Consider the following 10,398-nt stretch of genomic DNA (forward strand, 5'->3'; position numbering starts at 1 on the left):
AGAAGCACCGATCAAATTGAAGTAGAAGACAGAAAATGTAAACGGAAAGGAATCAGTTGACACCTAAAATGCACGTGTTACACATTGTTTATCACCGAAAGGCTTAATGTGATTGATTGAGAGATAAGAAAAACAATCAAGATTTGATATTTTCCCGAAATACGTCGCTGCAGTCAGCTTGCAAAATATCGAATGAAATTTGTCAGGGGGTCTAATAGCAACGAGTTGACCCAGGTCCCCTGACGTTGTGAGGATGTTAGCCATGAGGCTTATCCTTAACCAAGTGAAGTAAACTAAGCGAGCGCGGCTGTAAATACCCTAGCAATGCCCAAAAATATAAACAATAAACATCAAAGATCCTATGTCTAACTTGACCAATCAGAAAATAGTTATCAAAAGTTCTTCGGCAAGACTGCCATGGATTATACTTCCTGTGTAGAATGTTAGTACATGGTCTAACTCAAATAAGACAAATAATAAAGGGGTTTTACGTTAGTAACAACTGAAAACATAGGTTAAATAGAATTATCACACTGAAATACTAGCAAATTAATACTTGTAATATATAATATACGAAACTAGGACTATCAAAATAAAAATATCAAAACCCATACACATGTTGTGTAAAACGGCTTTTATATGAGTAAACGTGAATATCATAAGAGGAACGAAGTAAATTTTTTTTTCGGTGGGGGGGGGGGGGGGGGGGTTCTGAGCTGAGCTTGTTTTTAATCAAAGGGATTCTTTTTTCACGTTTGGTTGAAATCAAATTAGTTGTATTGGAATTTTTCATACAATAATTTAGATGACAGACGGACGAACAGCAAAGTTCAATCGGAGAAGGCTTAAGCTTTTTGTTCAGTGTAGCTTAAAAGGGAAGGAGTCGCCGCAGTGGTTAGAGCGTTTGCTCTACAGTCGCGGCGTAAGGAGTTGATCCGGTTCGAATCCACTGTGCGACATGGAGACTTGTCCGTCAGATGAGACCGTATAAACCGAGGTCCTGTGTCGCAGTAGGTGCTGTCACGAAAAAGATCTTCACGGCTCAAAGGCCTTAACTAAGTGCTGAATACAGGTCTAAATTTGTAGCCCTCCACCGGCAAGTGGTGGAGTCTCAATATGAGTGAAAAATTCTCGAAGGGACATTAAACAATCAAACAAACAAACAAAAAAGAAGGAATACTACCTGTATATCTATGATTTACATATTAAGTCATATTAAGAGCAATTCTCTGCAACGACAAAAACTTTTTTGGCACGATGGTCACCGATTTCATTGAAACTTTTCTTATTATTAGAACTTGACGGCAGAAACAAATAAAATAGGTGACTTAATTGCCATGATAAAACGGGAAAATGTGAAAGAACAAAATAGATTTTCAGTTACTTTGAATCTTTATCAAACCTTAACAAAGATTACGAAAACGAAATTTACCACTTGCACCAAAACATTATACCTTTTTGCAACTCATGATGTAAAGAAGATTTTGGAATATACCTCAAATAGGTGGTAACCATGGCTACATTTGACAAACATGTACATTTTATATGCAATATTTATGAATGTTAGGTGTTAAATAACCAAACCCAATCTCTTACCGTAGAGAAACAATAAAAATATTTGACCTTACGTTTAGCAAGTTATTTGTCAATATCATGGTTTCCACGCAGGGCAACACAGTATAGCTGCACACAATTTGTGGCTTTGTTTTAATTAATACTGCCATCTAAAGGAAAGACATAGATATAATCAATTCTGCCAAAAATATATCTTTAATAAGACCTTGTAACACTGAGAGCATAATGAAAATTCAGAAGTCATTACTACATATAGTAACCATCGAGACATAGGAGTTTTTAAAATTAATATTTGTTTTTGCTACTTTATGAATTCAGCAACCTTCTTTTAAAAATTATAACTTATCTTCATCATATAAAATTGTATTAAGTGATAGAACTAAACTTGGGGGGAAAATGTTCAATGAGATTGGTCAATTTTCTTTCGGAGCAATGTTTAACCTTATGTGTTGGCTTCATGCATCCAGTAAGAAATTGTGTAGCAGCCAGAATTGAAAGTTAGAGTAGTTGTTTATGTAGATATCAATTTAAAAAGTTTTGGGATTCACAAACAAGGGTACGTACCCAAGTAAATTAAATACTTTTCATTTTGTAAACGCGTTTTTCATATACATGTAATTTCCATAGCAACGATATAATTTTAGAATAAGTTCCGAATGACTTGCAATGTAGAAATTTAAATCATATTATTGCTATTTTATGCCCTTGACAACCAATAAATAATATCACATTTCTTCCTAAAATATATATCAAAATGTGCTGCAAGGATCTTCCACTATTATTTGGTTACATTGCAACTTGTATTTGCGTTTATTATTGAACGTATGTGTAATCAAAACGAAAGTTTTTCAATACTTTGTTTCCATGGTGACAAATACAATATATGTAGTTGTTTCCCCAAACATTTCTCTTTATGCAAATAAAACCTAAATCTTCGACCTTTGGAAACAGTCACTGTCATTTCTGCAAAGATGTAAACGTTAGTTATGAGATTGTGAACTTGTTCAAAAATCAAATTTAAGGAAGTGTTGCCATGGTAACCATGACACATAGCAACCAATTTTGCCGATATAAATTTATAACATCAATTTTTTTCATGGCAGCGAGATAGAAGATATTCTGCGACTATACACGTGTCATGGCTACTATAAAACAGCTATCAGTAAGGAAGCATCATCGGGTATTAATTTAGACTCATAATGGTTCAAATCATGGCCTCGGGGTTAGGGCTGGGTCACAGGGGGTCAAACATCCTTAGGAAGTAGATTCAAGTTGTCCAAATCAGAGCAGATATTGGGGTTGGATTATCATAACATTTTTTTCAAAGTAGCAGGGCACACTAAATCATATAATCTATGGTTTGCTTTTTATTTTTTTTTCTTTCCCTTTTTCTACTCTGTTTTATAAACAAAATTAAAATTTATGGTGATAGAAGTTAGGAAAAATGATTACCATTTTGCATGTACAAAATTACTATGTAATTGCACAAAATAAATATTTTATTAAAACATTACAAGGTATGACTTTTACAGTTAAGAACATCTTCAAGACAATTGACGCAGATAAGATTGACAATTAGTTATTTAGAAGATAAAAATAAAGATTTTCCCTATACACTTCTCTGTTAAATTAGGACTTCTTTTGTACTCCCTTTCCTGCCCAAGAGGCCAAGGTAGAAGATAAACTTTAAATAACACAAACACGAAGATAACTAAATTTATTATATACCCAACTTTTACTGTTGAAGTCACTCAATCACGTGACGGTGTGATCCGACGTTCCGGATCACCACACTGTGGTTTTCTGAATCCATATCGCCCCTCTCTGAAATTGACGACGTAGTACACAGATAAATGACGTTTTTATTCACGCGCATCAAAATGGTTTGTTTAATGGATAAAAGTTATGTAATTGATCCAAAAAGTTTCCTTTTATTTTACTTTGCTAGTTGTAAAGGGGTATATAATAAATTTATCATTATAACAGTAACTTGATCCGAAGAGCCGTATCACGTCTCGTTGACAGGCGCGGAACATCAGATCAAACTCGACGCTTCGCGTCTCGTTTGATCTGATGATCCGCGCCTGTCAACGAGACGTGATACGGCTCTTCGGATCAAGTTACTGTTATAATAATATATATGTACATTTGACATTTTTATTTTTATTTTTATTTATTTATTTTATTTTTTTTTTATTTTTTTTTTTTTTTTGCTTTTTGTAGTTCTTGTGAAGAATTAAGATATTAATCATTTTCCTGTACAGTCTTTTGCAAAACCTTGGATACGTATTGTGGCTAGATCCCTATCCCAGGCTATGTAAAGGCGTCCCAGAATTACACAGAAAGGCTAAAAAGAACAAGTTTGACTCGGTTTCTGACCCCTCTAGACTTAATTTTCGTGTATTTCCGGGACGTCTCTATATTTTACATAGTTAGAAATCGTCACCATCCGTTGCTTTCAGTTTCTGTGCTAGGTATCGCAATGTGTACGCGCAGGTCACGTGCTAACCTTTAAAACTTTAACCTTGCCCATAACTTTTGATTGGTTGGAGCTATGGATTTCATATTTCACGTGTGTATTCCTTGTGACAAGACTTTTCTTTGGGTACCATCATATTTGGAGTTTAACCCAGTTTTGCAAAATATTCTCTAACTTTAACCTTGGCCATAACTTTTGAACAGTTAATGCTAGGGCTTTCATACTTCATATGTGCTATCCTTGTGACAAGACCTTCATTTGGATACCAGCAACTTTGACCCTTTGACCTTGAACTTAGAGTTTGACTTACTTTTGGAAACCTTGGCTACTAGATACTTATGAACTGTTGGTGCTAAGGCTTTCATACTTCACATGTGTATTCCTTGTGACAAGACCTTACTTTGTATACCAACAATTATAGCCCATTGACCTTGACCTTGGAGTGTGACCTTCTTTTGGAAAACTTTAACCCTGACCAATACTTTTGAACAGTTGATGTTAAGGCTTTCAAATTTCACATATGTTATCCTTGTGACAATACCTTACTTTGGATGCCATAGACTTTGACCTTGAACTTGGAGTTTGACCTACTTTGAAAAACTTACACCTCGGTCATAACTTTTGAACAGTTGGTGACAGGGCTTTCATACTTCACATGTGTATTCCTTGTGACAAGACCAACAATTATGGCCCATTGACATTGGAGTTTGACCTACATTTGAAAAACTTTAACCTTGGCTATAACTTTTAAACGGTTGGTGCTAGGGCTTTCATATTTAAGATGTGTATTTCTTGTGAGAAGGCCTTTCCTTGGGCACCATTATTTTGACCATTTGACATTGACCTTGATTTTTGACCTACTTCAACCTTTTCCATATCTTTTCAATGGTTGCTGCTAGGACTTCACCTTAGGTGAAGATCATGACACAACTTCAGGTCATAAGAAATCTGTGTATGAAGTAAGAAACTCCAATATTTCTGGACAAAGAAGTTCCAGACCAGCCAAAAATTTTAAACATATAGCTTTACTGTGAATGACCTTGATATTACCAGAATAACCTTGTGTTAAGGTTAAGACACTCGGATTATAAACAATCGCTGTACAAGGTATGAGCAATAATATTTCACAGGTATATTCCAGACCTTGAGACAAGACCTTAGCATGTTATTTTGGGTACCAACATAATTGATTTGCTTTTGAGAAAGGTTAACCTTCGTTATACGTTGCTATACGAGGGCATCAGTATTTCACATACAATTTTATTTTTATTTTAATGGGTGTATTCAGATACACCCAGAAAAACTCTTAATACGCAAAATGCACCCTCCTGAAACCAAGCGCTTATGATCCCAGGGTATGGTAGGAACAAACTTTCATCTATTTATAGTAGGCGAGGCTGTCTGCATATTTCTGCTTGTAGCCATATAGGTACTGAGACAAAGTCTTTAATTATCTGGACCCTCTTTGTTGCCTCGGGTGTCGTAATTGAAAAAAAAATGACAACCAAGAGTTATCGTTCAGAATTGAGTGACGAACGGCAACTCTGGGTAAATATTGGATCTAGGACAAGGAAATTCCTCCCGTTTCATGTGTATACGTACATGTTGAAGACGTAACGTTGATATAGAAGAGTGGGCAGGTGAGTTTCCAGATTAAATAACGTAGTAATTTGTCTAGAAACGTTATGGGTTGTATGATATTGAAAGCGTACATTTGTAAAAAAGAGAAATAAGTAAGAATCTACATCGGGGAATTTACAATATACACAATTTCATTTGCAATTGCTAGTACCACCATTTGACAAAAAAGGCTTAGAACTTGGCTATTTATCAACATTACAGCACGTACGTACTGAAATTTTGAAATTCCGTTCAAATAATGTACATGTATTTGAGATTTGTAGGGTTTGTGTATAGCCTGTACATAGATAAATCTAAAATGAAGAAACACCACGGGCGAACTAAATCTGCTACCAGAGACAGGTCTAGAGAACATGTCAAAGAGACGGTACCTTGCAAAACGTATAACCTCCGGAAACGGAAATGTGAGAGTGGACAATATGAACAAGGTGTGTCATCACTTTATTATTGATAAGATGACCTGCTAATATTCTGTTGGGGATATTTAAAGTATCCAACATTTTGAGTTGGAATTTATTTTTATAAAGAAATGTATATTCTTTTGACTACAATATTTAAATATTTAAGCAAGGATCCTTATATATAATTAAATTTAGAAACAATTAAACAACACTAACAACAACGAAAACAAAAGAAAAAAATGAGATGTTTTTAATCTAAACTGTGCCTGAAAACTTTGATATAAATTTTATCGTCTTTTTTAAAAAACGATTCTGACCTTTTTTTTTTTTTTTTTTTGCTGCTTCCAGATTATAAAGAAGTTTTTGTGTGACAAACCCCTTAAAGCTATGTATGGCGTATCTGAGCTAAAAAATAAAAATACGAAATTGAGTGTAGGTAGATATGATATATGTTATTAACGTTCAAATTAACATTTTCACCGATTTTGAACTTGAATAACCTCATGTTTCCATAGTTAAATTGACTTTAAACTGTGTCTGTAACTTAAATGCGGAGTCGGTAAATAAATCGGTTATTGTTTTAAATTTCTGATATCTTTGAAACGTGATTGATTTAAATTGTGTAACTTGCAGGAAAGTCCTATCTTTTCGTAAAGTAATAAAACAAATAGAAAGAACTTTTTAGTTTTAGTAAGTCTGAACTTACAAAATATACGCCATATATGACTTTAAGAAATAAAAAAAAAAATTAAACTGTACATAGCATATTTTAATTATAAGGTAGTAAAACGTACTTTCAGATAATATTCCGACAAAAGTCCAAAACTCCAAAAGGAGACGGATCCAGAAAGAGCCTAATACTCCGACAAAATTCCAAAACTCCAAACGGAGACGGATCCAGTTAGAGCATAATACTCCGACAAAAGTCCAAAACTCCAAACGGAAACGGATCCAGTTAGAGCATAATGATCAAAGAACAGATAGGAGAGTAAAGCCGTCAGCTAGAGGACGTAAACGTCACCCTACAGATGTAGATAAATCAAACGATAAGGCAAAACTCCAGGGTGTCAAAATGAAAGAGTCATTGAAAAGAAAAACCGTAAAGAAGTCAGAGGGAGGTACCCATCTTGATGTAGGATTTCAAAAAAAGAAGGCTCAGAGAGTGCTTCGATCTTCAATTAAACACACCGAAGACAGAAAGGAAAAAGTAAACAAGCATCCTATTTCTAAAATTTGCCTGCAAATAAAGAAAAACAGGGACAAAGAAGACCTTCCAAGTAGGAATCTGCTTGAAAATTTGAGAAAACAAAGTAGGCAGAGGAGGACAACAAATCCTCGAGTAAAAAGTCCGACCTTTAATAAAAGTTCTCATCAAGAGAAGAAAGAAAATTTTCGATTGAACAGTCCCTTGAATTCTAAAGCTGAAAGCTATAAAAAGTCAAAAGCAAATATGATCAAACAAACTTTGCCCAGGAATGAACGCACCATATTGGTTAAGGAAATTCAAAATACTGTAGCATTGAAAGAGGAAACATATGCAAAAGATTTTTCCAACTTGTTTTTAGCGAAAATTACCATTAAACACTATCCCACAATAGAACAAAAGGTGGCATGCATACATGGAGTATGTGTGTCTGAAAACAATCTAGTGTGGGTGAACCAATTGGGAGGCACAGTATATCTTCGAAATACAACAGGCGAGGTCATAAGAACTTTTGAAGTAGACTTTAGGCCTGTATTCAATTGTTGCACACCCTCTGGTGACGTTTTAATAACACAGGGATATGGTGGTTCTAAACCTATCATTACCTCAATATCAAAAGAAGGAGATGTAAAGGTTTTAGCAGATCTTTCTTCCATTGTTTCAAATCTTTGTGGAATTTTGTACCAAGATGAAAAAATATTCGTTGTTGCACATCATGCAAATGGCAAAAAATACTTTATTATGAAACTTAACAAGAATGGAGAATTTGAATGCGTATACCACACACAGAAGGCATCTGATGATATAAATCAGATCATATCTCTAAATGGTCAAATAGTTGCCATTCGCGCACATTCTGACGGTTTAATCCCTTTGGAAGCCGATCAAATTTCCTCAGCAAAGATGAACAAAGTAAACATAACTTTGTATTCAGCGAGTGCATCAGTGGACAAGTTTGGGAATGTTATCATGGCATCGAACGCATCGCTCTTCATCATTAATCCAAGTCTGGAGTTTATGCATGAGATAGATACTGGTATTTCTGAAGAAATCATCTCAACAGCTGTTGATCAACAAAATCAGCTGTGGTTCGGTACCAGATCTGGAGAGTTGTATTCCACAAAATACCTGAAATGATTGAGTGCACTAATTTTTTTTAGAACGCACATCTCTGACTGATCTTTACATTCCTTTTGAACTGTTTTCCTATCTCTACAACAGAGTGGATTTAGCTTAAATAATTTATTACCTGATAACTGTGTTACATGTACATACGCAACTCTTCCAGTTGAAACAAAATAAGATATTTAGACTTAACTCGGCACTACATGTATTCAACTGACATTTTAAGAGGATTTCTTTTTGGTAGACGTTTGAATCATCTCTTCTAAAAACATTTCTGAATAAAATATATGAGAAAATTGTACCTTTCTTTTTATTCTTTCAACATCAACTGGTGATGTGATGAGTGCAGTGGTAATTTCTTAATCTATATTTTTGCATTAAGAACGTCTCACTACCTTGTAAGTTCAATGTTTATCTTTACAAGCCCCGCCTACCACACTTCCTGAAAGCAAATAATTCCGCGACTAGCCTTTATATTCAACTACATGTCAGTGCTTTGGTGGTCGTCGCTGTCTTTGCAGATATTCTTAATAAAGCTTCTCATCACCTCCTGAATCCTACCCTCTTGTTTTTGATTTAGGGATTTTCCAGGTTTCCCTCACTGGATCTGGTCTGACTTCTATCTTCTGTTCTTCTATGTTCAGCATCTATTGGAGCAGAGATGTTGGTTTGTTTTGCTGTTTAACGTCCCTTCGATATTTTTTTCACTCGTATTGAGACGCCACCACTTGCCGATGGAGGGCTTCAAATTTAGACCTGTTCTCTGCACGTACGGCTTTGAGCAATGAGGGACCTTTTTCGTGCCAGCAGTACTACGACACGGGACTTCGTTTATATGGTCTAATCCGAATGACCGGTCTCCAAGTTTCACAGTGTATTCGAACCCGCTACGTAAGGGTCAACTCCTTACTTCGCGACTCTAGAGCAAACTCTCTAACCACTGCGCCATGCGGGCGACTGGAGCAGTGATGATCATGAGTGATAATACCAGTCTTGTAGAGTAGGCTTTCCCCTCTGAAATCTTCCCCCTGGAAAACTGGCTCTAGAGTAGTATTTCCCCGCCTTGGAAAATAGGCTCTGAAGTATGATTTCCCCCACGGAGAAATGACTCCAGAGTATGATTGATGAAAGTAGTCTTTCACCCATAACGGCATAAGTGTCTGTGGCATCTTGCATCGTGATCCTCAAACACTGGTTACTAAACCTGTAGTAGTTGGTATCATCCCCAACTAGGAAAGAGCTGTTATTATCTTCTAATCATTTCTAATTTTGTAGATCCTTCCTTTAAAAAGCAAATTTCTACTATCTACAAGTTTAAAATGTTTCCTTGATGTCCTTCATTCAATGTCCATTAAATTTTAGACATAGAATGATTCACAGATTGTAATATTGTAGTTCTTCATCTAACAATGCATTTCTTGTAAATGTATATATATTTACATCAACTTTATTGGTTATCCAAGAATCCCTGACTTTGTGCATGATTTCGATCTAACGTCTCCATCTCAATGGAGGTCAAGATGTTCTCTTTAGAGAAGTGGACAGGCTTTCGTCTACATGTATGGATGTAGGCGAAAGTCTGTCAACTTCTCTAAAGAGAATAGAGGTTTAGAAAGGTTAAGACCCTCCCCCTTTCATCTAAATGAACTTGACCATATCAAATGATCTATTTGTCCACATCTACAACAGACTACATCACCATCATCTCTTATCTCTGTACGAGGAATCTCCATGATCACGACAAGCTCTAAATTCCTGCTAACCTTTCCCTCTCTGGTATACACTTTCCCAGTCTCGAAGATGTGTGATCATTCTGCTGGTATATTTCTGATGCAATTCATTGATGTCTTTTTTCATTCGAGTCATTTTAGTATCCAAAGTTTGTATGAATGCTGTTAGTTCGTTCTTCTGAGGATTTAATACCTACTTTTTGTTGCTTTCTTTATATCAGTTTGTCTGTTTAATTTTCCTAA

The 10,398-nt window shown here is 35.5% G+C and overlaps 1 protein-coding gene across 1 annotated transcript; it reads left to right on the forward strand.

The window, feature by feature from the left end:
• Positions 1 to 5,951: 5,951 nt before the first annotated feature.
• LOC133175851 (uncharacterized) lies at positions 5,952 to 8,665 on the forward strand. Its single transcript, XM_061310981.1, has 2 exons — positions 5,952 to 6,123; positions 6,897 to 8,665. The coding sequence occupies exons 1-2, from the start codon at positions 5,994 to 5,996 to the stop codon at positions 8,435 to 8,437; spliced, it is 1,671 nt and encodes a 556-aa protein (XP_061166965.1). The 5' UTR covers positions 5,952 to 5,993; the 3' UTR covers positions 8,438 to 8,665.
• Positions 8,666 to 10,398: the final 1,733 nt, after the last annotated feature.

The sequence above is a fragment of the Saccostrea echinata genome, unplaced genomic scaffold (genome assembly GCF_033153115.1).
Source record: "Saccostrea echinata isolate AGI-Se365-2 ecotype Australia unplaced genomic scaffold, CSIRO_AGI_Sech_v1 ptg000064l, whole genome shotgun sequence".
NCBI classification, from domain to species: Eukaryota; Metazoa; Mollusca; class Bivalvia; order Ostreida; family Ostreidae; genus Saccostrea; species Saccostrea echinata.